Consider the following 27,443-nt stretch of genomic DNA (forward strand, 5'->3'; position numbering starts at 1 on the left):
TAAAGTGCGGTCCGATAGTAGGACTCCGACACTATATAAAGTGTAGTCCGACAATAGGGCTCTGGCAATTGAAAAGGGTGGTCCAGCAGTTGTAAAGGGCGGTCCGACAAATGCAAAAGCGGTTTAGCAGTTGCAAAGGGCGGTCCGGCAGTTACAAAGTGCAATCTGGCAGTTGCAAATGGCGGTCCGACACTTGTGCCCTTTGGCAATGTGATAGTGTGATACTAGGATCCTAAAGTCAACATCAAATCTGACCAAAATGATTTTTGTGTACGGGAAGGGCATTTCCGTCCAAAAAAAATGAACTTTTTCCCTTGGGGGGTATTTGCATAGAAAGTTTGTTTTGAGGAAAAAAGTGAGACAAAAAGCTTGCTTTGGGGTAAGTTGCATATAAAGTGTGGTCTTGAGGATTTTTTTGTAATTTTTCCTAGTTTTTGTTGTGTCGTTGATTTTTGTGTACGGGAAGGGCATTTCCGTCTAAAAAAAATGAACTTTTTTCGTTTGGGAGTATTTGCATAGAAATTTTGTTTTGGGGAAAAAAAGTGGGACAAAAAGCTTGGTTGGGGGTAAGTTGCATAGAAAGTATTGTCTTGAGGTTTTTTTTGTAATTTTGCTAGTTTTTTTTGTGTTGTATGCAGGTTAAAAGATTAATTTTTTCCCTTGGGGGGTATTTGCATAGAAAGTTTATTTTGGGGAAAAAAGTGAGAAAAAAAGCTTGGTTACGGGTAAGTTGCATAAAAAGTGTGGTCTTGGGATTTTTTTTGTAATTTTCGCTAAGTTTTTTTTTTGTGTTGTATGCCGTTTAAAAGTCGCGAATTGTGGAGAAATCTCACATGGTGAACTCGTGCTTTGAACGTGGTTCCTATCTCAAGCTATTCTTCATGAGCAAAGTTGTTGCAATTTCTTATATACGTATTGTCTGTCCGACCTCTTTTCGATGTGAGACAATTCTCAATGCCCAACATTGAGATCTTAATTCAATATATTGAATTATTATAAAAAAAAATAGAACATATGGTGGCGTTGTGAGTTGCTTATCACGTTGGATTCTCATTAGAAGATCTCATGTTTGAACCTTTGGGTTGCTGTGTTTAATGTTTTTACTTTTTTCTTAAATAATATCATAAAAAATAATATAAAGGAAGAAAATAATATCATCAAAAAGTGAGGACATTTTAAATAATGTCATAAAAAATAATATAAAGGAATAAAATAATTTCATCAAAAAGTGAGAACCTTTGGGCCGCTGTGTTTAACATTTTACTGTCTTTTGTCTTAAATAATGTTATAAAAAATAATATAAAGGAATAATGTCATAAAAAATAATATAAAGGAATAAAATAATATCATAAAAAAGTGAGAACCTTTTAAATAATGTCATAAAAAATAATTTAAATGAAGAAATAATGTCATCAAAAGGTGAGACCCTTTGGGCCGATGTATTTAACGTTTGACTTTTGTCTTAATAATGTCATAAAAAATAATATAAAAGAAGAAAATAATATCATCAAAAAAAAAAAAGGAGGAAGAAAATAATGTCATAAAAAAAAGAGTTTTATTTTTATCTTCCAAAAAAAATAAAAGGAAGAAAATAATGTCATCAAAAAAATAAAAAGAAAAAAGTAAAATAAAAGATAATACAACAAGCATTTCTTGTCAAAAAAACAATTTAACTTCCAAAAAAAAATAAAAGGAAGAAAATAATGTCATCAAAAAAATAAAAGGAAAAAATAAAACAAAAGATAATACAACAATTCGAGATTTTAGTGGTTCTTTTTTCATCGATTTAATCCATTATTTATTGTAGTCTATGTATGATTATATATTTTATCCATGATAATTCTATAATTTTTCTTTTATGTGATGCAAATTTAATAGTTAATATAAGTTCATACAGGGAAAAAACATCTCAATATTCACAAATTGATGAAAAAAATGAAAGTTAATAATGTAGTACCATCATTTCTTATTAGATTCTTAAAAACAAATATTTATAATGAATTTTAATAATTTTTTTGGATTTTATTTAAGGTTTAATTTGACCGATTCGGTTGATTCCCCATCCGAATCGTCAATTCACCGATCCGAATGAGTTTTTGGAGAAACCGATCCGGAGCACCGATAGGTTTTTTAAACCACCGGTTGTATGCATAAAGTGTAGAGAAGAGAACGAGTAGGTGAGTGCATGTAACAACACAATCTCTATGAACCAAAGTTTTAATGAAAAAATAATTCCTTTCCTAGATCAAGAATAAAAACTAGAGATCAAGAGCACAACAGAAGAGGGAGGGACTGCCTATACATTTTTCGGGGTGTCTCTGCACAAAACGATGCGAGGCGCCTCGTAGGAAAGAGAATTTCCAACGACATGAGGCGCATTTAGTGTTAAGGGGGGTCCTGGCCTAATCTGGAATCCCTGGTGTGTTCTGGTTTTTGGGACGTGTTTGTGCTTTTAATGTTTTTGATGAGAATAATTTGTTCAACTAGCCCATGGTGGGTGTCAAAATGATGATAGACCAAACCTAAGAACATGTCTGATAAAATGCCCTCTAATTTAACACTATAAATTAGATAAATTTATAAATCAGTATAGATTTGCGCGGGTGGTTGAATTGCAATCTACAGATGAATTAATCGTGATGGACAAATTCCTCTACAGATTGTCGGCAGCGTCGACTAATTCTTTCGAGTCAAATGAAATATTTTAATGCGATGGAAATGAATAAATTGGAAAAGAAAATAAAAGAAAAGGACACTTCACCGAAGCCTAGCCAGTTAGCCAGAATGCCTGAAACCTCCAGTTGAGCCTGTATCAAGCCGTGTACTGGTTTATTCCTTTACCTTCTCTCTTCTTGAAGAATTTACCCAATTTGGTTATTAAAATGGTTTCCTAAATTGATTTTTTGAAAAATTAGATTTTTTTTTTGGAGTTTTAGGCCCCTAGACCTTATGTGGGGGGTTTGAATGCACTTACGGTTTGGAGGCTAATAGAGGATTCTAAGAGTTTTGAGCTAAGGTGTTCCTAATTTAGGGTTTTCTCTTCCTGCGATTTCTAATTGCTCAAGGGTTCATGATATCTAAAAAGATATGGATCTCAAGATCTCAATTCTTTAAGGCTCCTAAAGGGTTCATGATATATAAAAAGATATGGATCTAAAGATCTCAATTCTTTAAGGCTCCTTAGATGTTGAATGCTATATTTTGGATTGGATCCCAAAGTAGGCCTTTTCACGCATCTTTACACATCTTCCCATGCTTATCAAAATTCTAGATAGATTGAAATTCTGTGACACTGTCCGCATCGTCAAACCTTCTGGAAGCTATGAGGTGCTCTGCATCATTAGAAATTCATCACCTTTACTTTTTAGGATGCATGATTTTCTCTTAGATTTAATTTTGAATCTTATCCCTATTTGAGTTTTGGAATGGTCCCAATTTAATCTAAATTCTAGTTAATCTTATCCTAATTGGATTTTAGTTAATCTTAATGGCTTTTGGATTCCAATTGGATATTTATAGAAGGTAGGGACTATAGCTCAAGTTGTATGTGAATGTTGGACTTGTTATATGTCATTTTTGATGTATTTATATTGAGGTGAATAAGGAGGAGCCCAATACATGTGAAGATAAGAGAAAGTGGTGATAAAAGAATTAATCACAAGCTCGTAATCTCAATTTTTGTCAAAATGAAATAGAGTAGCTTATCCCTCTGTCTTGGAGAAGAATGAAGCCTTGCTTTCTTCAAATTGGTTTTTAGTTTCTCTATTCATTTCTCAAGCCCCAACCTGTCTTTGTCTCTTTTCAAGCTTTTCTATGTTATGATCACACTCTCTTTTTTGCCCGACTTCTCAATCTTTCAAGTACTAACGTCTCTATTTTTTCCTCTATTAGATTTTTTTATCTAGTTTAGTCTTAGTACTTTGGAGATTCGGTATTTTGAACGCCTGATAATTTTTTTTTTTATTTGGAAAAAAAAATAGCCCTCTTCCTATCCGGTATTTACATTGCTGGATAAAAAAATAACTTAAGAAAAAAAAGAAAAAAGAAAAAAGAAAAGAAAAAAAGCTACAGGAGCCGCTCGTAATTTGAAAGAAACGTGATCCTATTTTGTAATTAAAACCCGATCCCATTTTGTAATTAAAACCTAATACGTAAATTTCTGATAAAAGAGTATACCTCAGATGAGTCCCTCCGCTTTTCGTTGATTGTGTCCTCTCGAGCTCTCAAGAAAAGGTGGAGAGAAGCTACGATCATCATGTCTGTAGAACTCAAACTTTCACGCCCCAATCGCGTTTATCGACCATCTGTAAGGAAATTGAAAGGGACTCCATCCTTTTTACTCTCTGTTTCTGTCACTACAAAATTCCTTGTAAAAATCTCTCTCGTTACTCTCACTATAAAGTAAAGTTACACTCCTGCAAATGAATAAACGAAAACAATACAGGAACCTGTGCAAGGGAAGATCTTAGTTACATCTCCCTCTCCAATCGCTCACCAAGGCATTCGAGTTTCAGTCACTGGTAATGTCAATTTGCAGGTGGGCTTTTTCCTCAATTCCTTTGTGTCATTCCTTTGCTTTTTTTTTTTTTTTTATCCTATATTTCTATTTTAATAGGGATATTTCCTTTGTCTGTTCCTTACCCATTTGCATTCGACTCCAATGAATTAATTTGATAAATTGGGCATTGGAAGGTTCGTGGAGGATCGGTGGGAGTTATCGAATCCTTGTATAGCATGGTCAAACCAATCTGCATCATGTAAGTCTTACTTTTGATACTGTTGTAAATGGTACAGTTTAATTCTGAGAATGAAACAAAACCCACCTTTTTACTCTATGCAAAATTTCCCTCCGGGTAATATGTTATAGTTGCCGTGAGGGACGTACTGGTGCATTTAGAATTATCTTTTTTGGGTAGTTCCGCTGTAGGAATCAAACCTGAGACCTACTCATAGTGTATTAGATTATGAGAGGCTCTTTACGCTACTGCTGGATGTAAAATGAAAAGAATATTGATTCATGCTTGGGCTTGTCAGTAACGGTATATGCTTGTTGCTTGATTACTTATTAAATATATGAGGAATGAAGCCCACATGAACAAAAGACTATTGGGGTGCCCTATGTGCAGCATTTCTTATAAGATAGATTATGATGACTACTGCTATTACAGAACAACATAAATTTTCACAAACTAGACATTGGGAGGAAGTAGTTTCTTGCTTTGTAGGAAAATTTGATTGACATCCATAGGGACAATATAATGAATATTTGAAATAAAAAAATGATTATTTGAAATATTTCCGATAGCTATGCTTGATGACTCTGCTCCTGATTCAAAAGTCAACTTCTGCTACAATACTTGGAAATTCGTTGAGTACTTAGGAAATAAAATTAGCTAATCACTGGCTGTTGGGAATGGACCATTATATCATGATGTTGTTCTTATATTGGCAAATGAAAATTTAGATGAACTTTGTCATTTCTTGATGACTATATTTGTATTTAACAGTGCCCACATTCCCAATAGGAGCCTTTCATGGTGTAATTTGTTGAAGCAAAGGTGGTAGAGTTATTAGTATTGTTTTTCAATAGGAGGATTCTACATTGTCGTGTGCTTAAACCTAAAAACATGGTAGATATGTTTAAAGAGAAGGGAGATTCTCAAAAGGAGTATAGCATCCACATCATGTGGACATTGGAGGAGTGCACAAGCACCTTTCACCGGTTCAGATTAAAGGGGAAAATGTGGTTGGCCATGATTCAGTATAGTATTGTAAATTACTTTATATTTCTATTTGTCCGATTGACATGAGTTTTTGACTTAGGTATAAAAAAATTTTACATAAAATAAATTGACCAAAAGATCCATGAAACATTCTGGGGTATTTTGGTCAATTTTTTTTGCGACTTTTTTAGGTTTGTGTGATTGAAGGTTGTCGATGCCTAAAAATTCAAATTAGTCAAAATTGTAAGAAAACTCAAAGATAAAACATCGCAAACAATCATGACCGTCCATTTTCTTTTCTTTTAATTTGAAACATTAGGAGGATGCTTGTGCACTTATCTAGCGTCCACATCATGGGGGCACTATAATTTTCCTCTTGGAAATGAAAAAAACTTCACTAAGCGAGTCTGTCCGTTGGACGAGGAGAGCTAAATGAGGGTCCTGGTCCAATTAAGTGTACCTCCAAATTTTATCATAACATGTAATTTTTGTGAAAAAAATTCTTAGGATTATCTGAAAATCTATTTTCATATCTAATTATAAAATTTTGAAGTCCAAAAATAGTTAAAATCAAGTAGATCTATAAAATATGAAAATCTTGAAAGTGAACGGTCTGGATAATGTATTGCAAGATGCACTATTCTTTCATATCGATGTGGAGATATTCAATTAGAGGTTTTTTCAACATTAAAACAACCTTTTCCAATGGATTTTTGAGGTGCATATGTAATTTTATATTTTAAGGTTGCAACCTTATATAAACTTTTTTGTATATATGGAAGACACTACGCAATGCTTATGGGCGAAAATGAACAGTGTTTTTGCCCATAGGCTCATCACAGTCCGAAAAAATCGGGTGGCATGCTTTTTTGATCGCCGCGGACCTAGCATGTCTGTGGCGGTACCATCACAGACATACCAGTCCGTGATGGTAAAAAAATCACGCAGAACCACTCTGCCCGTTTCCCGTCCGTCCAATAAATCGCCACAAACATAGAAAGTCCGTGGCGGTGGTGAAACACTATAGCATTTCGCCTATAGGCGTTTTTAAGGTTTTTTCATATATGTGTGCATGTATATATATATATATATATATATATATATGGAAAAAGCTGGGATTAGCCCGCTAGCTCATATGAACATATGAGCCCAACGGCCCAGATTGAATCTGGGCTGATCTGACGAACACGGATGTCCGGTAGCGTTTGAATTTTAATTTTTTTTCTACAAATCCAAATCACTTGAAATTTTAGGAATGTGTTCATAAAAAATATTTGAATCTTCGAAAAATATCAAAAAACTATTTTACATGAAATAAATTGACCAAAATACCCCTAAAAAGTTTTGGGGGTATTTTGATCATTTATTTTTCTCGAATAATTTTTTTTATATTTTTATTAGGTGCGCCTTGATGAGAAGAACACACGCCTAAAATTTCAAATGATTTGGATTTGTAGAAAAAAATTAAAATTCAAACACGAAATGAGGTTGTGACCGTCATTTGATATAAAGAAAAGTGAAATAAAAAAAACAAAGCGAATAAGCAACTATTCAAAAGAAAGGAAATCAGAAAGGAATACTTCTAAAGAAAGAGAAGTAGAAGATGAATATGATCAATTAAAGGACACTTACATGATACACTTGTCCCAATCGAGTGGTATCCCACAGGTCCTCTCTGATCTTACAAGCACACAAACACTCAAACTCAAACTGATCTTACAAGCACACGAATACTCAAACACTCAAACTCAAACAGATAAAACTTACAAACTGAAACAAACACCCAGGGCTTTCTCCTTCGGTCTTCCTTCCTTATAAAGAGGAAGAAGGCGGACTTCAAAGCATTTTAAAATCCGCACCGATGTCTTTTTGAAAAGCAAGATTCCTTTTATTAAAGTAAAGAAAAGTAATAATCTCTACAATGAAAGTTTTGTCGGTGGCAATAATGCTCTTTCTTTTACTGTAGCTTTAGGGACACGTGTCCTACGTGGATTGGAGTCGTACCGCTTCTATCTGTTTAATTCATTGGGGAGGAGTTAATTCCTGCACAGTCATCACCATTTAGTGAACTGTAGTCTTCTGTCTCTTCTTCTTCTTTCGTAAACATTTTATCATTGTCTTCTTCCAAGGCCAGTAGTAGCTTTCTTTTAAGCTCGGCTTTTGATAGTTTGGGATTCTTTTGTTGCATTATTGCAACGTATTCAATGATATCCATGCTGAAACTTGGTGAGGAGGATGGTATTATCTTTATGTAAATTTTCGATCGGCCTAGATTCAATTTGGGCTGTTGGGCTCATATGTTCATATGAGCTAGTGGGCTAATCCCAGCATTTTCTTATATATATATATATATATATATATATATATATATATATAGCAACATGCTACAAACCCACACAAAGTATTGGATCATGCTAAAGTAATTATGTTGGATTTATATCTATGTTATTAAAACGGCACTGCATGTCAAATTGGTGGAGACATTGTTTTGGTTGGACCATTCGAATGGGACTGTTCTCACCATTTAGGTTGGTCAAAATTTTAAAAGTTCTCGAAACCCAGGAAGCGTACAAATAAATGAAAAATGATAAAAATAGAAAAAACTGAATAAAATCTATAAAAATATAAAAATGTAGAAAATTATTAGGAACCATAAAAAAGTAGACATCAAGATGAGAAGCCAAAATAACAAAATATATAAATTTAACACAACTCATGATGCACTCCAATAAGGCAATTGCATCAAGTAATAACCTTATAGACAATGAAATTGAATGGTATCAATCAACTAAGTGGATCTCATCAAATGGTTATGATCATACTTAATTATCTACAGAAGGCTCCATACTTGACATAGTCCCACTCTCAATCTCATAAATAGTTGAAGACAATAAAGTCATAAACCATGAATCACTGAAGGCACAAAGAAACTAGTCCGCAACTTTGCATCCCACAGTTAGATTATGACATAATTGATTACATATACATAAATGCTAAAAGAAATATATCCAAGTCATATGTAATCGATAAATTTTTGTCATCTTCATCTTCATTTTGATTTGATTTGGTGGGTGTTGGAAAAAAAATGATTCTTCAAATATTACATTGACTTGGTGAGAGATATGTACAAGGGAGGGCTAACTAGAGTATAAACAACTAGTGGAGAGACGAGTGAGTTTCTGCTGACAATAGGTCTATATTAGGGGTCAACATTGAGCCCATACCTCTGCCTTAATTATGGATTACTTAACTAGGCACCTACAAGATGAGGTATCATGGGGCGTGTTGTTCGTGGACGACATAGTTTTAATCGCTGATACTTGAAACAACGTCAACACAAAGTTAGAACTTCGGAGGGATGCTCTAGACTATATAAAGATTTTAAAATTAGCCGCATTATGATAGTATTTAGAATGCAAGTTTAGTAATAATAGGAGTAGAGATGAGGAAGAAGTTAAGATGGACAGCCAAGAAATACCAAAAAGAGCGTACTTTTGATATCGTGGGGCGATAATTCAGGAAAATGAAGTGATTGAGGAAGATGTCACACATAAAATTAGAGCTGGCTGGGTGAAATGGAGATATGCAACCAGAGTTTTATATGAGCGCCGCATACCAATGAAACCGAAGGGAAACTTCTATAGGACAACTATGAGACCAGCTTTGCTTTATGAGGCAGAATGTTGGCGGTCAAGAAACAACATACTCATAGCATAAGTGTAGCTGAGATGAGGATGTTGAGATGGATAAGTGGCAAGACAAGGGATGAATACATTTAGATGAAAGAAAGTAGACTTCCATTGGCTGGCCATATGCGATGCAAACCTAGTACAAGACCTGTTTGGAGGTGCGAGTTAATTCAAATGGAAGACTAAAAAAGGGCAAGGGGTAGGCCCAAAAGGACATGATTGGAAGTAGTCAGAAAAGATATGGGGATTTATGGCCTCATTGAAGGTATAGCTCTCGATAGAGAAAAATGGTGGACCAGGATTCGTGTAGTCGACCCCAATTAATTGGGAAAAGGTTCTAACGATGATGATGATCTTCATCTCATTCTCCCTCATCAATTCCACTTGCCTCATCATCGTTGAAATTCTCTCTAGTGAAGCCTTCTAAATCTTCATCTCCACCACCTATGAGAAGGATTATATAGTGCTAAGTAAGTTAGAAAGTTATAAACTTTGTTACTTAGTATTTGCTAACAAATCATATGTCGAATGAGCCTACGAATCTTACTAAGTATGTTATGAATACTTACTAATAAACCAAATAAAATGCTGAAAATTAGAGCTTTAAACCTTCGTTATGGTTGTTTCATCTCCATCCAATCATTTAATCGACCCATTCTTCAGCAATATGGATTTTCTCCAAGTCAATTGGTTCCGAGCATGTGGGTCTTCGAATGATCCTACATTTCATAGCATTTCATATTATTTAAAGTTTTAAGCATTCATAAGTACTTAATAATCATTGAATACATAATAGAAACTAGTATACGGGCAACCTTCACCTCAACCTCTGGTGTATTGCACGAAGATGAATTTGTTGAGCCTCTTATGCTCCACCCAATTTCGCTTGTCTGTTTGGATGGTTGGCAAATGTACCAATTCCTGTCGCTACCACTTGCACTACAAGTTTGGCTGAGGATAGGAACAAAGAATTACTAAAGATTAGTAGCATCCCCAACAAATCGTTTCCACCATTCAGCAGAAAATTGGTGATAGAGATAATAAAAAAGGAACATGAGATCTTATAATTTATATAAAAATTTAGAAGGACAAAGAATAATTTAATAAAATAAATTACCTGGGACGATATTATCACCTGTATTCCCCACCATCTTACCCCCAAAACCTCCTTTTCACTTCTCATACAAGCTGATCTCCTTCCTAAGCCTTTACTTGCAAATGTCTATTAGTATATAATATCGTTACCATGCTATGCAAGCCCTTTAAAATCGTAGGATGGGTTGAAAATGTAGGTTGTAGAAGAATTTGGGGTTGAGCCAAATAAGCACCTATATGCTCTTTGTACATGGACCTCTTATGCTTAAAATTTTCAACAATTGCCTCCTTGGTGCTATACATGCCTCATAAATATCCCTTTGGCGGGCCTAGAATCAGTATCAACAATATTCATACATTCACCAAGGGCTCTATCATTCAGATTGTATTGGCTATTGGACGCCAAAAATTGGCTATTTAGAACCAAGTCTACCATGTCCTACCACAATTCTCCTTGGCCGTACAGAACCCAAATAGGCACTTGAGGTAACCATGGTTCTCAGGGCATCAGTCTGCTGCACAACACTCTGTAATGTGACGAGGTCAGTAGCAAATCTTGTTATTGCTAGCTGGCTAGCTTCTTACTAACTCCCATTTGTGTTCTTTCATAAGATTTGAGGACAAAGGAGTGATTGTAGGTAATTATGCAATATTGTTCACATTTTCTATAACCGAATGAATATCTGACATCTTCCCTATATTTTGAAGCATCAAATCAATACGATCTGAAGTTCAAAAAATGGTGGGATAACACTCCTGCAGTTGCAACAACTGCCACCAAGGGAGTAGTCGACTACAGTATCAGTAATAAACTTGGCCATATGTTGTGCCTCCACTTCCTCAACAAGTCCACAATCTTCTCAAACAATCCAATCATGCTTCCGTGTCTTAATAATATCAGAGACATTCACATACCTTAAGAAAACTGTCCCCTTATTAAAGTACACCATGAATTAATCGGCTGCCTCTCTTTCCCATCAGTCTTCCCATCAGCCATGATGGAGCATCCATCGATTGCTAGTATGCATGTCTCAGTCTATCCTTTAATTTCTTCCACATTTTTCTTCAACAACCAACTCTTTGCACTGTGGAAACTAGGACCTTTAAACCCCAAGCCTATGGGGGTCATTGCATCCAACATAGGCTGAAAATCAAGGGAGTCTGGGACACTAAATTGGATAGCTGAGTCATTCATCCATTGGACTACACACGTGGTCTTTCTATTGCCTTCTCTCCAGCCAACGTACTTTTGATGGTTGGCTGGGAACTCGTTGTTCTCCCAGGTGGGAAATAATCCCCTATCCCATATGCTTCTTAGCTGCAGTTGTAGGGGGCTACTTCACTACTCTCCTCCTAAATTGCTGTACAATCCTCTTCTTCGTTATATGACAAGTCTCCATGGGGGTCGGGTAAGGGTTCCTGATCTCATTGGCAGTCCTTTACTTCTCAACGTCATGCTTTTTTATGCTTTTTTGCATCTCATACATGACGTGTGGGAACCGGTGTTCGAAAACTCGCTCAAGTCGACTTGGACTCGGGCTTGGCAGCTTGCCGAGCCTAGAACAGGTATGTAAGGGTACTTTGTGCATCTCACGAGTGAGTGCCATACAAACTTGTTCAATTACCATGACGCTTGTGCTGACTTGCCCTAGTTTTATATTACTTGGGTGCCTAAGTATAGTACTTGATCAGGGACTGGACTTTACAAGTCATAGAACAAGGTGGGGGAGGTGGAGACAGTGAATTTGGCCCCCCTCTGTTTTTTTTTTTTTTTATTCGACCCTAAGCCCTAGTGATTTGAACCCAAATTCATTCCTTAGTTAGATTTTTTGCTTGTTCTATCTATTGGAAGCGAAGCCTTAGATTTGAGAAAATAAACTAGATTTGACATATTTTATAGATCAAAAAAATTGGCCAAGTTTTTGCTGATTTAAAAAAATTACGATTTCTTTGTAATATATGGTAAATTTTCAATGTAATTTGAACCGTAGGCCTATTTTTGTTTTCTTTATCCAATCATAGGCTTGATTTTTCGCAAAAGATTACAAAAGATAAGTATGTGAGAGTTTAAAATTCTAATTTACTGTTCATAAAAAATTTCAAGTGCTCGGATTACCTAGATCCGAACTCAAAAGTTTGGGGTTTTCATTGGGTTTGTTTGAGGCTTCCATAAGGATTTGAGGCATCAATTTGCATCAATAGCAAAGATTGGTGGATCGGTATTTTTCACCTTTTCAAATTTTAATTGATAAATTTGATTTACATTTTACTAAATCAAATATAATTGATTTATCGTCCATTTTGTGTATATTATGCTTCTTATGGTTTCTCTTTTTTTCCTAAATTCTCTATTTGTTGTAGATGTTCTGTATTTTTTTTAAGCCAATAACATCAGTTTTATTCCCATTCCATGATTTATTGGTGGATTTATCTGCATTACAAGAATAGAAGTATAAAGAAATATACAAAAGAAAATATAATTGAATAATATATTTCTAATGTACCTACATACGTTGAATACAAAATATCCATTACTACTTCTAAGTGCTAGAAAATTATGTCAAAGTGTTTGAGTTTAAAAATATTAGAAAAGGAATATACAATGGACATAATTTTTTTTAAAAATGAGAATTACTCATAAACTATATCTGAAGCATAAACTTTAAGTAGAATTTGTCATCTTATATTAATAATTGACCTGTGGGAAATAATTATCCTCGTCGAAAGGCAGTCATGTTCACTCAAATACCATCATGAACAAATGTTAGCATATAGCAAATGTTATTTCTCACCGAGAAGGGTTGGGGATCCCCTTGGTGCTCCCTTAATTCTCGAATTTGTGGAAGTGGTGAGTTAGGTGTGGAAGACCTTGAGTACTTAAACCACCAGATAGTACAATAGATCAAGGTTCCAACCTACGAAGAGGTGCAACTATTGGCAAGTAAATTTTTCATTGATCTTAGGACAATGATGTTTAGGTCAAATTTATGCCTAACCTAACCCGTAGGATAGAAAATTGTCTAAGATTTATAACTGTCCAAGAATGACCCCAATCTGACTTCATGTTAGAAAGCTATGGTTCAGATTGTGAAAGGCCAACCCAGTCCTTTTGGCTCCACAACATGATGCTCTGTCCTCTCATGTTGAAGTACCACTGCCACCTCAGCAGCTTAATCAGCAGCCAACTTAGCCTGTGTACTTCAAAATGATGCTACAGTGCCTCTTGTCATGTGCTTCCAGTGTACCCTTAACTTTTCATGAATGATGAATTACCAATTTTGCTGCTATTGTGGTTGTGGGTCTACAAATTGTTACTCCGGAAAACCTTACCTATTTAGGATATTGTATAGTGGCCCAATGTTCTAGAAAAACTAGGAAGAACTTTTAGCTAATTTAGGCACCTTTTTTTAGGATGATTCTCCGTCTTCTATGCAAGAAATGGAAGATTTTATTTTGTCTTATGAGTAGGAACTTTTCTCTCTCAAAAGGCAAACTTTTGAACCCTAATTTGACTGCCTCCCTTACCTTGCATTCCCTTACCTTGCATGAAATTCAAAACTTCTAAAAACAACCTAGCCTCCATAAAACCTTGAATGGTACCCCCAAAACCCTGGATCTAGGAGAACGTGACCTTTCTACATGGTTAAAACCCTAGATCTGGGCTACCAAGACTAGGTTCATCAATTGTGGTCTATTCTACTTCTGTCCATTTGCACAAGTGAGTTTCTTCTTAGCATAAGAAATCGTCTTCGACCAGCACTTTATGGTCGGTTTTGGGCGAACTCCAGCTGCTGTGTACCTTGGTGATCAGGCTAGGTGAGTTCTTTCTTTTTCCTTATTATCTTTTGTTATTTATTTAGATATTGGTAAATTGTTTTTATTGAACTTTGTTCTCTTTAAAAAATCATTGTGCTAGCATAGGTTTCATGCTTCCAGCAATGTTTTAAAACTCACCTCCAGCAAGGTACTCGGCACATGCCTGACCTGAGCTACTTGGGTGGGGCCCAAAAAGGCCCCAAAAAATTACAAAATTTTCCAAAAAATAAGAAAGTATCGGAAAATCTCTAAAAATGAAAGAGTTAGTAGACATGAAAAAATTATGAATAGCATAAAAAAAGTGTAAAAGAGGGAAATTATGGAAAACTGATCTTATTCGCCGGAAAAGTGATGAAACACCAACTGATATTGTAGTTAATATTATTATACTTACTGCTAATTCGTATGATGCCCATCAATTTCCACTTCACAAGTTCACATGGAGGACAATAAAGAGTAAGGACTAGGATGATAAATTGCTCTACAGTCTACAATTTTCATAGACACAACTCGCAGTCTCATGACAAGCACTCTAATACAAAAATACATTAGTCTGAACTCTTGTATCAAAAGGAGTATCATGGATATCGACAGGGACCTTGGGTGTCACAGATGGGCTCGCTTCCAAAGTATGATTCAGGAGTGGTCCCTATCCTTGCAGTCTCCAAGTCAAAAGTTGCGAACACTAGCCCCAGTGGTTCCTAACCCCAAGTCGCCTAAGCTGGACCAACCCTCATGCTCATTGCCATCTTGACTTTGTCGCTTACTACTTGGGGTCTATCTTCTGCCACCTTGGCCCTCCTCTTTGGTAGAGCTTCCACCATCTTGGCCCTCCTCAACCTCGTTGAGCCTCCTGTTGAGTGCTCTGATCAACTCCTCCACACTATCTTATCAGGCTCATCAACAACTTGTTCTTCAATGTCCCTCCTATTGATTGCTGGTTCTTCTTGTTCCATCAGCCATTCCTTTACTGGATTTTCATTCAAGTACTCGAAGTTGATACCATTGTAATCCTGCACCTCCCTACTTAGCTGCCTTTTCCTCAAGTATAGATTATATTGCACATTGTCTAGCTTGTACAACCTCTTTATTTTTAACATTTTCCTCCTTGGAGCATGGGTCAATTGGAATGTACTTCAGTATTTGTCACTACCCATTTCAGAACAAATTTGACTAGGGCCCTAATTGTGATATTTTTAAGTGGGAGGTGTTGCTTCGATGTGATTCCTCCCATTTGGCTGAAAATACATAAGATAAGTTGGTCATATAGTGGTACAATCACACGTACTAGTTATGTTAGGATATATTACTCATAAAAATTTGAAAGCCAACCTGTTTCTACGTGTGCTCGACTTCTTCTAGCCATATTGGTTTCAAAATCACTTTTGAGCCTCCGTATAGAAAGCAAGTTCAAAAAACAAAGTGCATATTCTCAATATATAAACTAGAACAAGCTAAAGAACAGCACTGTTTGACAATTTAAAGTTTTAAACAAAATCTTACCTCTTTCAAGCTTCAATTTGGGTCTCCTCGTCTTGCTCTAAAATTTTTCAACAATACTTCACTACTTCCAGTTTATCTGGGTGGTCGTTTTGACCCCATTGGTAGTGCTAATCTGCGTTATGGTAATATTATCATACAGGCACAAATTAAGATAAAAACATAAATTGAAACTTGAAATTGGAAGTTACCTGCTGTATGGATGGGGTGGTGCAGTGTGCCAGCCCACTTGTTATCAATGATCTCCTACACTTTACTGTAGAATTTGCATTTGGCTTGTATGACCAGTTTTGCATGGTCGAATGACGAATGCCTCACTCGTAGCCTGTTTGCACCTTCCTAAAATTTGCAATAATTAATAGTTCCCTAATCTCTTTTCCAACTTAACTCCTTCCAGTAGGTGTAGCATTTAGTTCGTCTGATGAATCCTGATTGCGGCCCTATGGTTAACTCTATTGTTAAGTATTAGGTGGCACACCTAGTGAAGTCATGCCTAATGAGCTCTCTATCATAATGCTGCCTCATCAAGCTAAAGAACAAAGAGTGATAGTATATGAATTGGAATTCTTTTCCTCGCTCATCATAGCTCTTCACTTCCCTCATTTTTCTGATGACTTTCAACTTTAAATTAATGCAGCTCATCTTCAAACTAAATCCTTCCTTTTATTCATTAGTAACTCCTTGCTTTAATTTTTTGAGTTATCTATGATGACTTGCACAACACTTTTATTCCCAAATCTCCTTTGCTACCTTATCTAGCGATCCAAATAAAAGCTTTCTAGTCCTCTTTTTGTTGGAGAGATCTAAAATGGAGTGGGAAATCGATGCAATTTGGATTTTATTTATTTATTTTATTTTATTATTTTCTTGGGAGATTCAAATTTAGGTTTGGGTTATTTTGTGTTTTTAATTTTCTTTTTGGGTATTTGTGTCATTTTTTTGTTGTAGAGAATTGAAAGATAGAAGTGGAAGTTTAGTTTTTTAAAAGATGAGGGGCTATGATTTAAATATTGATTAGGGTTTCTTAGGGAGCAAGATAGGTTTAGGAAAATTTTTTTGACGAATTATATTTAGGGGTTTTCTTCTAAAAATATGAAAGTATTGGACCATTAAGAAAAAGGTGTGGTTTGCATAAGGTTGCAACCATAAACAATCCAATTAAGGAGCACCTCTAAATTTTATCATAAATGTAACTTTGGTATAAAAATTTCTTAAAATGGCTTGAGTCTCGAGAATCTATTTTCATTTCTAATTATAAAATTTTAAACTCAAAAAATGGTTCAAATCAAGTAGATCTATAAACACATGAACATCTTGAAAATGGATGGTTGAGATAATGTGGTACAAGATACACTATTTCGCGGACTCAAAATCTTTTTTTCTTTTCATATTCTTTTTATATGCATACATCTTGATGTTGAGGAGATTAATTGGAGGGTTTTCCAACATGAAAACATCCTATAAACAAAACAACCTTTTAGGATGAATTTTTGAGGTGCACCATAATTCTACATTTTAAGGTTGCAACCTTATATAAACTTTTTCCTTAAAAATAAAGAAGAAGAAAGACATTTGATTTTGGTCTTGTGAAAAGATATTTTGGGGTGGACTCCCCTGTTGACCTTGAGAGGGTATATTACCACACTTTTTCTTTTTATCTTTTATTTTTTTGTTTTTATACTTTCTTTCCCCTTCTTCCCTACATCAATTGGTATAAGAGCTTAGCAGATTCATTCATCACAATAGGACCAAAACTTACTCTTACGATTTGGAATATATTGCCACAAATTCATGGTGGTTGTGAAATAACAGATTAAAGATAGTATAAATCAAGCGATGGGAGATATTTGAAGAGAGATTAACAGAAATCAATAGTTGCAACGATTAGAAAATACCGGTCATCGAGAAGAAGGTGCTTGCAATCACCAAATTTCACCCGAGGGACGAATCGAGCTCCACAATCAAGTTTTTAATGCTTATCCTATATGTAATGAGCAAATTTTGTGGCAAGAACAACATCATGAGGAACGCCCACCTGATCTTAGTATCAAGTTCAATCTTTTAGAGTTTCATCAGGAGCTCGATAGAGAAAACAAAATTATGTTTGATATCCCAAATTCCATGTCAAGTTGCACATAAAGTGTTTGATCAATTGATTCATGGAAAAAAAGACAAAACATCAAGGCGAATGGTGGGACTTCATTACCAACTATTCAAATGGCCTTTGAAGGATGTGATGAACACAAAGAGCTTGAGGTCGAGCTTCTTCCAATCCTGGGAGAATGCTGCAATTAGGGTTTTTATTTTATTTTATTTCTTAAGTTTATTAATTTTTTTGGCAGATTGAAATTTAGATTTGCGATTATTATGGGTTTCTAGTTCTCATTTAAGGTATTTGTCTTGGTTTTTTGTTGCAGATAATTAAGGGTAGAATTGGAAGTTTAATTTTTATAGATGAAGGGCTAAATTTTAATATTGATTAGGTTTTTTTAGGAAGCTATTTAGGTTTAAGGGTTTGCTTCTATAAATATGAAAGTGTTGGATTAAAAACAAAGAAAAAAAAGAAAAAGAAGATGAGAAGGATATTGGATTTTGGGTAACCCCTCTAGGCCCTCCAACTGGTTATATACCTTGGTTTCTCTCCCACTGGAACTAGCCCCTTCCATTTCCAAATTCTCTCTCTCCAAAGCTACCCTCATTCCGTGAATTCTCCCCATCACTGATCTTCTGCCACCACTACCCCCACCATGCTTTCGTTCAACACTTTTACCTCCCCACTGGTAATCCCCTCTAGTTGGCCCCATCCCCCCCCCCTATCAGCCCTCCTTTGCTTATCAATCCCAAGGACCATCCCACTATCTTTCCGACCATTATCCCTCTACCTTCCCATTTTTTCTATCAAATACCATCTATGAACCTTGCACCCAGCAACCTCTTCCTTCTTCTCCCTTTGTGCCTCCTTCCAACCTGGATGATCGCTCAATTCAACTACCTCCTCTTTATACTCTTAATTCTCATGCCTAGCTGATCTGTTGCTACATCCCCAAACAAGCATGGTGGAGAACCCTCGATTCAGGTCTTGGTGGATCACATTGAACTCGAATGCATCTCTTGTGGTGTACCATACATTGAAGAAATGCTATATGACATGGGTTTCTTCTATAATAGACCGCCTGTAGAAATTGCCGAAATTCACAGAACCAGAGCATGAAAAGTAAATAACAAAGTATAAGAGAATTAAGTAATCTCCATTCTGACATTAACTATGAGGGTAGACACTCGCAAAGGTTTGAATCTCAGTGATCTCCCTCACATTCTCCTCTCTCCAGACCCTTTGCTAGACATTTCCACTATTTAACTCATTTTGAAGGTACTTCTCAAGCTTGTTTAGAGTATGGGGAAGTTTATTTAAAGGGTGCGGTTTGTATAGAGCTGAGGCTCTAAACAATCGAATTGGAGCCCACCTTCAAATAGTGTCTAGAAATGTGGTTTTAATATTGGAAATCTTTGACTAGCCTTAAAATATGTTTTCATCTTTAATTATAAAATATAAAACTTCAAAAATAGTGTAGATCAAGCCGAACTATGAAACCTTGAATAACTTAAAAATTAACGGTCCAAAAATACGTTATAAGATGCACTATTTCCAAAACTTGAAATCCTTTTTTTTCTCAATTCCATGCATCTTGATGTTGAGATGATCAATTTGAGGATATTTGGGCATCAAAACAACCACTTCTAGTGAAAATTTTGAGGTAGGCTCTAATTTGATTGTTCCGAGCCTAGGCTCTATATAAACTCAAAGTTTGTGTTCATACTTCTCACCATCATGCATCTATAAAAAATGTAAAAATGAATTAAATAAAACTAAATTAGTAAAATATCATGTACAAATTATAGAGTCTTTTACAAATTATAGAGTCTTTTAGTTATTTTTCATTATTTATTTATTTATTTATTTATTTAAAATTATTATTATTATATTTTTTTTACAGGTACATTTCGATGAGAAGTATGGACTCTCAAAATTTGAGTTCAAACCTTGTATTTAGGAAAGAAGATAGAAGTAAAATGCCAAATGTGCTCTTAAAAAATGGGACATGAATGTAAAATCTAAAATATTAGGGGTATTTCCGAAATTTCAAAATTTTTAGAGATATTTCTGTAAATTTTCCTAAAATCTTGCCTACTTTTTTATTGAATCATTGTAATGTGATTTTTTACTTTCCTTTTTTGTTAAGATCTATTTAGACAAGATTTATTTAGATTTATTTATGAATTTCACATTCATTATATCTTTGAAAGAAATAATAAATTGTGGGCAATACATTAAGCTCATGCTGTGATCATTATATCTTTGCTGCTTTGATGCTGCAGGGTGTTGCATTTTGTGGTCACATTTGATAACCATTGTGTGCACTCATTGAAGTTTTTGATAGGCAATGCCAAAAAGGATCCTATTTCAAGTGAGATTGGAACGTGCCAGATATAGAGCGAAGATCATTGGATGCTAGCCCTAGATCTAGTTTTGACTAGACTTGCATCTTTACCTTCTCCAAAACTCTTCCTTTGCAAGGTGGATGTGGGCTGTACACCACCAGCTTTGCTCTCATCTCTTTTTTACTTCAAATCAAATTTGGGGCGTTTGATCTAGTGATTGAGGCATCACCGATTTGAGTCAAAAATGAATGTGAGAGAGAGAGAGAGAGAGAGAGAGAGAGAGAGAGGGAGCATCAAGGTTTTTCTAGTAGTGGGATTGTTCTCGATCTATATGATGCAACAACTATATGGGCACTCTTGGTTATTTGTGTGTCACCGTTCTTGAATTCTATGGAGGCAAAAATACTAGTGTTGTTCTTCGATGCTGGTGGTTTCCACTCTTCATTGATACGATAATAATAGATTGGGCATCCTCAACTGCTATGGTAGAAGAAGGGCCATGGGCCTTCTTGGTTGCTACTTGCTAGTGGTAGGATGTCATTTTTGGCTGCTAAGGTGGAAACAACATGGGTGTCCCTGGCTGCTTGTGAGACATTATTCTCATTTATTATTATGTAAAGACACATGCTGATGTGTGGGTGTTCTCGGTTACGGTCGCTGGGGTGTTGTTCTTGGCTTCTTGGGATTGAGAGCGAGATCAGGAGCTAGTGACCGTGAAAGGCTAGAAGATGCCTATCATAGGGAGCACTATCCCTACAATGCATATGTCGGGGATTGAGGACCCCATATGTTAGGGATCGATATCCCAATCTTTTGGGGATCTCGACCCGACCTTTTGGGGTTTTGCTGATCTTGCTTCCAACCTTAAGGAGTATGTATAGTCTATGATTATAAATAATCTTTAAGTAGTTATTTATAGCTAGCATGCAATTCAACTATGTTAAAAGTTATACTTGCATTGTTAGCTGGCTATAAATGAAAAAAGCAATCAATCTGGTTGTTATCTTGGTATTTAAGGTGGGGATCAAGATTCCAAACGGTGGGGATTGAGATCCCATAATTCAATAATCGAGATCCCTTTCTCAGTGCTCCAGAACAAGATTTCGAAGTGGGATCCCCACCTAGATTTGGGAGATCCCAATAGCTATGACTTGGACGGTTGTGTTCGGGTTTACTTGGCTTGCACTTGACCTGGTTGGGATGGGTCTGATTTGTGGTTGACCTGGTCAAACACACACACACACACACACACACACACACACATATATATATATATATATATTACTTATATTATAAACTATGTCACAATACTAGATGATACATATAATTTTTTATTTTATATTTTGACCTGGCAGGCTGGGTTAGGGGTCAATTGACCTTGATCCAATGTGGTTTGGATTGACCATGGACTGTGCGATGTTATGTCCAGGTAGGCCCGGCTCGGACCTAATGCTGTGAGACAGCAGGTGTTCACAGCTGTCATTTCAGGTAATACAAGGTGGTTTTGATTTTTGAGATTGTTCATGAGGTCCCATAGGGTGTTGGCATATGGTGCTAGGGTGCGATATTGTTGGTTATTTATGAGGGTGGCCCTCTCTGGAACCATCATCAAAGGACCTAGATTTAGGCCTTCTTCTAACTACCATGTGACCAACTATAGCTATTCTATTGTTCCACCCAGCTTCCTCCTCATTCTATCTAGAGCTGTGCTTTTCTAAGCATGGTCGTTCTCTATTCCAATCATTGATCCATATTATAATTTTGCTAAACCTCCCTAATCTCTTCTATCATATCTGTGGGTTGCTCTGAATCTTCGAGTTTTTTCTTTTCTTTGGGTATGCTTAGATGCGTTGATGGGGCTGTTGCATCCTAAAACACTGGAAAGGAACCTGAATGCCTCATCTTTAAATTTTAAAAAGTTCCATCACAGGGGTTTTATTGCTCTTTGATTAGTTATCAATGAAGAGTAGTTAGAAAGTTGTCAGGCAATGTCTTAGTCCCTCCTTTTTTTTTTCTTTCTTTGTTGGGCATTGGAATGTTCAGACTCAAGCAATTTTTTTTTTTTTTAAAAGTCATATTAGCATTCTTCTCTAGCTAATTTTATATTTTTCTTTCATATTCACATTAATCTGTTATGGTATATTGTTTAACAGGACTAAAACTACTGAGGTGACGACATCAGGAAAGCTTACTTCTGGGAGAACAGAGGTACAATATTGTAACTTTGGATCAGTTCTGGACATCTCTTTTGAATGTGCATACAGTTTGTAAGCATCATTGGTTTTTATTCTTAAATTAACATGGAATCCAGTTATATGATAGTTAGGATTATGCTTAAGTCCCCCTTATCAGTATGATTTTCTCCATTTTGGAGATGCTAGATGCTGGGAATGGAGAGGACTGCAACCTTGTCTAGCCACCTGGACTATCCTCTTAGTTTTGTTCATGCTTGACAAGTGACTTGAGATATACACATGATGTAATCATGAGTCTTTTTTGGCCTATGGAAAGCGTCATGTTTGGTGGCATGTGGTGTAGTAGATCCCCTGGTTGTCTCTCGACCCCCTTATGGGGTTCTTGTACAGTCTTGCCTGAAGCTACGAGTCTTTTAGCATAGGCTCTTTTGTCTTTGTCAATTATCCATGCTCATTTTGTGAGGAACCTTATTATCCATCCTCATCATTCTCATCATTAGTAATATCATTCATTTTCCATGAGAAGTGGGGTTTTTCTTTACTACAAGTGCATTATTGAGAAGAATAACTGAAGGAACACAAAGTACTGGAAGGTTGAACATTACAAAACATCACATTTATATGTGAGAATACAATCTGCTCAGGCTGTTAGACTAAAGAGGCATCTCAGTCTAACATCTGGATTTGAAATTCAGTTCCCCAACGGAAGCGGTGTGTATTGATAGTCAGGGGGGAAATACGTTCATATGTGCAAGGATCCACAAACAGAAATAGTTGCTGATATTGGTGTATATTTTAAGGCGATCCATTGGTCTGGAGCACGTCTTGAATATCATAGATTGTGCCTCAAATTCGGAAAATGTTTTACTTTGCCAGTTAATCAATCTGTGTGTAACTTTGAACTGCTTACAGGTCTGGGTTTCGGTTCTAATGTTAGTGTTGACCTCCTGCATAATGAGGAAGTTCTAAGATACAGCCCTTCGAACTAGGATATCCTGTTTGCCTCTGCCAAAATTCAACCAGCGTGATTCTGTCATTTACCCATTCAGCCCATTGAATCACCTCTAGCTCCACAAATAAATTTTAAATCAAAGTTTTATGTAGTTTTGAATGTTTATGTTGTACGGAGGCACCATGACTATCACTAAGTTTAATTTATTTTGGTAAATTATATATTCAGTTCAATTTTACACTAATTCAGATCATGAAGGATGAAGACCAAATGTTTACATGCCTATGCCCTGGTAGCACGTTAGTTAGTCATTGTTACCATGATGTTCTCCTGAATGTGCTAAGAGGAGAGTGATGCATTAGATTTATCCCATACCGTTGCCAAGAGTGCAAATGGAAAGTGTTGGAACATATACTAGGATCCATATGATCGTAGAAAAATTATGACCATAAGTGTTACCATAGCCCAATCAATTCATAGACTGATATAGAGAGAGCATGAATGCAGTTTGAGTCAGACTCATGTCATATTCTGGTGTATTTAACTCTCTTGCCATCACTGTCCATTCAATTGGACGTTCTTGTGGCCATATTTATGTATAACAAGAAAGCACTTGTGAGTCCAGATTTTCTATGTTTATATGAATTATACCATGCATTTCCTGATTGTCATTGTATGGTCTTCCTACTTCCCTCAAACATGCACATGCCTATGCATTCGTACAAACATGCATACACATGGATATTCACTAGACCACAATGTTCCAAAAAACGCCAGGCAGCACGTAGGTGGCCGGAGGTCCAGGCCGTCCAGCGCCTCAGGTTTTCGGGCGGCCCAGGTGGAAGAACAAGGTTAGGAGTGTCTGATCCAACTGTTTAAGGTCCCAATTCTTTGTAAAAACTCAAATATGCATATTGAGGCATAACATATTAAGAATGCATAACATATAGTCCATCCATGGTCCATACGCTCCATACCATTAGTCCATAGTCCATACTCCATACACAGTAAAAAAATGCATAGTGAGGTCTGGTCCAAAGTATCTGAGATTTGAGCAATTAGTTAATAACACATTAAGCAAAATGGAAAATAGAATCCAGCATTCAAAATTTTCTAGTTCAGCATCAACTCATCATCAGGAAAAAGGAAGAAATAACACATTGTCCATAGTCCACATACGTTCCATGATTCCATACTCCATAGTCCATACACATAAGAGGAGAAAAATAAAAAGGAAGGAAATATAGACTTGAAGACTCTAGAGTCTTCATCATTAGAAAATGTAGGGTCAGTTGCATTGTATGCATCGGAGTTGAGCCCATCATCATCAAAGTCATATCCCTCCTTAACATAATGGTCATCCTCCTCTATTTCCTTCTGAATCTGCCCCCTTCCTTCGCTTCATCAGCCTTCCTTGTCCTCTGTGAAGATGATCTAGTGGCCCGAGGAGGGCCGGCTGCTGCCTCTGAGGCCTCCATGACTATATCCCATAAAGTTAATCCGTCATGCCCCTTGACCCCATCATCATTAACCAACCACTATGGTATTGTCCCTGTGTTTTGTTCTAAGGGGGTTTTTCTTATCTCCATTAGCAAATCTCTCCTTCAAGTATCGATTGAACTTCACATAAACTAGTTCCTTTAGCCTCTTTGATTCAAACTTGTTTCTTTTCTTTGTATGAATCTATCTGAAATATTGTTAACACATACAATAAAATGAAATGAATTAATAATTTAATATTAGAATTGACATAGTAATTAATAATTACTAATACAAATTAGTAAATTGTAAACTATAAACCAATAAAATAATTGAATTATTTAAACTACACCTAAGTAGTATAGTGAGTTAATAACAAACGTACCATCTCAAAAGTACTCCAATTCCGCTCGTAGGTGGATGATGTAATAGTTAGGCTCAAGATCCAGATGGCCAACTTTTTCAAGTTTGAAGCACTACACCTTTACCAATTGGCTACAAATTAATTATAAATTATGATTATATATGAGTTATAGAAAACAAACAACAAACATGAAACTTGAACTTGAAGATTGTGTTGAGTATATTATTACTTGGATCAATTTTGGTCCTTTATATTATCATTATTGCACTCCCAAAAGACTTCAATGTGCACTTGTAATTTATTAGTTCATCAGCGTATATAATGTCTTGGATATCCTGATTAGGGACTAGCACATTTAGACTCTAATTAAATCCAATCATAATTATGTCATTTGTCTGTACATTCCTATCAACATAAATAAAGCTGGGTTAAAAAAAAGTCGAAGTTGCTGTTTATCCCACTTCTCATCAATATCTTCCCAACTGGCTTATTGCGGCTCTTATCATTATCCAAATTATAGGCTCTCTCTCTCTTGCAACTTGTCATTGCCTCATATATGAACCCATGGGGGGCTTGTCACTGTCAACCATGAGAATAATTTGATAAGAGGAAAAAAATACCTTAAGAGCACCCTTCACCCCTCACTAAAAAGCCTTAGATAGGACACTATCTCTCACATTCTTCTCTTTCTGATCTTTGACCCATTTGATACTCTCCAATCATCAAAGTTGAGCATCTGTATCAATTGGACTCTTTTTAAATGTATGCTCTCTAGATATAGGAACTAGGTATCAATTCTCGCGACCTTCGGCCTCATTATGTTCCTCGGCTTTGTAAGTCTGTGGATCATACTGAGGGTGAGGGTGTGGCTATGTGAGGTCGATGCAGTGTTTTGCGCATGGTGTCCAAAAGATATGAGGGTAGCTTACTCGCAACAAATTAGTGGCAGCAACATTAGGAGCAGCATTATTCGTGACAACCTGTATAACATGTTGCTCCGCAACCTCCTTGTGCCCTTCTCATTCATATATATATATATATATATAAATGGAATCATGGCCATCATCAGAGGCATCATTGGGCCTTAAAAAAAGCAGTCCCTAAAGGATAATTCACCAACAAATTCATCTGACTTCTTCTCTTCCTGTCACTCCAACTGTCAGTCATAATAGACACCCCATATTGAGCCCATGCATCGTTTCTTTGAAAGAGGCTCTGAATTCTTATAGGGGTTAGGGGCTTCAATCGAGGCCCATATTGCCTCTACCAAGGTGTAGAAGCTTCTTAAGCAAGCCGCATTAAAAGGAATGTCCGCCTCATAAAACCACGAGGAATATATTGAGGAGTTCTCTCTCATCCTCCCTAATTCTATTTTCAATGGTTGTTTGCTTCTTGATTTTTTCACCTGTAACCTCAGGGTCAGGTCGGGGCAAAAAAGTATCCATAGGCCCCCAGATCCAATTGTAACCCCCTTTCCTTTCCTAGACTGGGACATAGCAAGCTGCCCCACCTCATTACCCCTCTCATCCCTCATCTTATCATTCTCATCATCATCATAAACACGAAACCTAGACCTTATCTATGCTATACATGCGTCCTTTTCCTCTTTTTTCTTTTTTTTTACTAAATTCATATAATCTTTAATTTCCTCCCTAATTGCATTAGGGACCTTTTTACATGGGGCAACATCCCCCCCCCGATACCAGCACCATGTTTCTTGAACAGCTTTACACCCCTATTTGTATCTTTTTCACAATAATTGCATCTTTACAATTTTTATCTAGAAGATTCAAGTTATAGCCGTATTTCCAACTCGGATTGCCACTTCAAATAGAACCTGTGGAAGACATCTCAAAATAATAAAAGCAATACCAAATACAAAGTCTTTACACTAACTTGAATTGCTCGATATTCAAACTTCAACTTTTGAGATGTTTCCCAATCTCAAGTTTTTCTTAAAAACCCTCTAATAAGCTTACAAAATCTACAAAATCAAATCCAAACCAAAAGGATGATGTTTGGATTGACTTTTTAAAACATCGAAATACTCGATCGATCTTATGTAAATACAAAAATGTGTCTTCTTTGAGGTTTTTCTCACTCTAAAATGTCACAAAAGGGCCTTCGGTTACATAATAACCTGCCCCCCACCCCCCTCCCTCTTCCTCCTTTATTTTGGCTGGAAAATGA

The 27,443-nt window shown here is 36.1% G+C and overlaps 1 protein-coding gene across 23 annotated transcripts in view; it reads left to right on the forward strand.

Moving 5' to 3' along the window:
* Positions 1-4,152: 4,152 nt before the first annotated feature.
* The window catches only part of LOC18426830 (Vacuolar protein sorting-associated protein 26), a 48,427-nt gene continuing 25,136 nt past the window's right edge, over positions 4,153-27,443 (forward strand). For 4 of the 23 annotated variants that reach the window (XM_088854004.1, XM_088854009.1, XM_088854019.1 and 1 more), the window contains exons 1-4: positions 4,725-4,757; positions 20,201-20,849; positions 21,619-21,751; positions 22,417-22,471. Coding sequence is in view for 1 of the 23 variants with exons in the window: in XM_006833469.4 (XP_006833532.1) it covers positions 4,256-4,306; positions 4,445-4,537; positions 4,693-4,757; positions 22,417-22,471 (264 nt within the window). In the remaining 22 variants the exon portion in view is untranslated. Of the gene's footprint in view, positions 4,307-4,444; positions 4,538-4,692; positions 4,758-20,200; positions 20,850-21,618; positions 21,752-22,416; positions 22,472-27,443 lie in introns of those variants that run through there. The other 19 variants (XM_088854005.1, XM_088854006.1, XM_088854017.1 and 16 more) reach the window with 7 other exon arrangements.

Source organism: Amborella trichopoda, chromosome 12, assembly GCF_054954075.1.
Source record: "Amborella trichopoda isolate Santa Cruz 75 chromosome 12, AtrichopodaSantaCruz75HAP2 v2.0, whole genome shotgun sequence".
Classification (NCBI taxonomy): domain Eukaryota; kingdom Viridiplantae; phylum Streptophyta; class Magnoliopsida; order Amborellales; family Amborellaceae; genus Amborella; species Amborella trichopoda.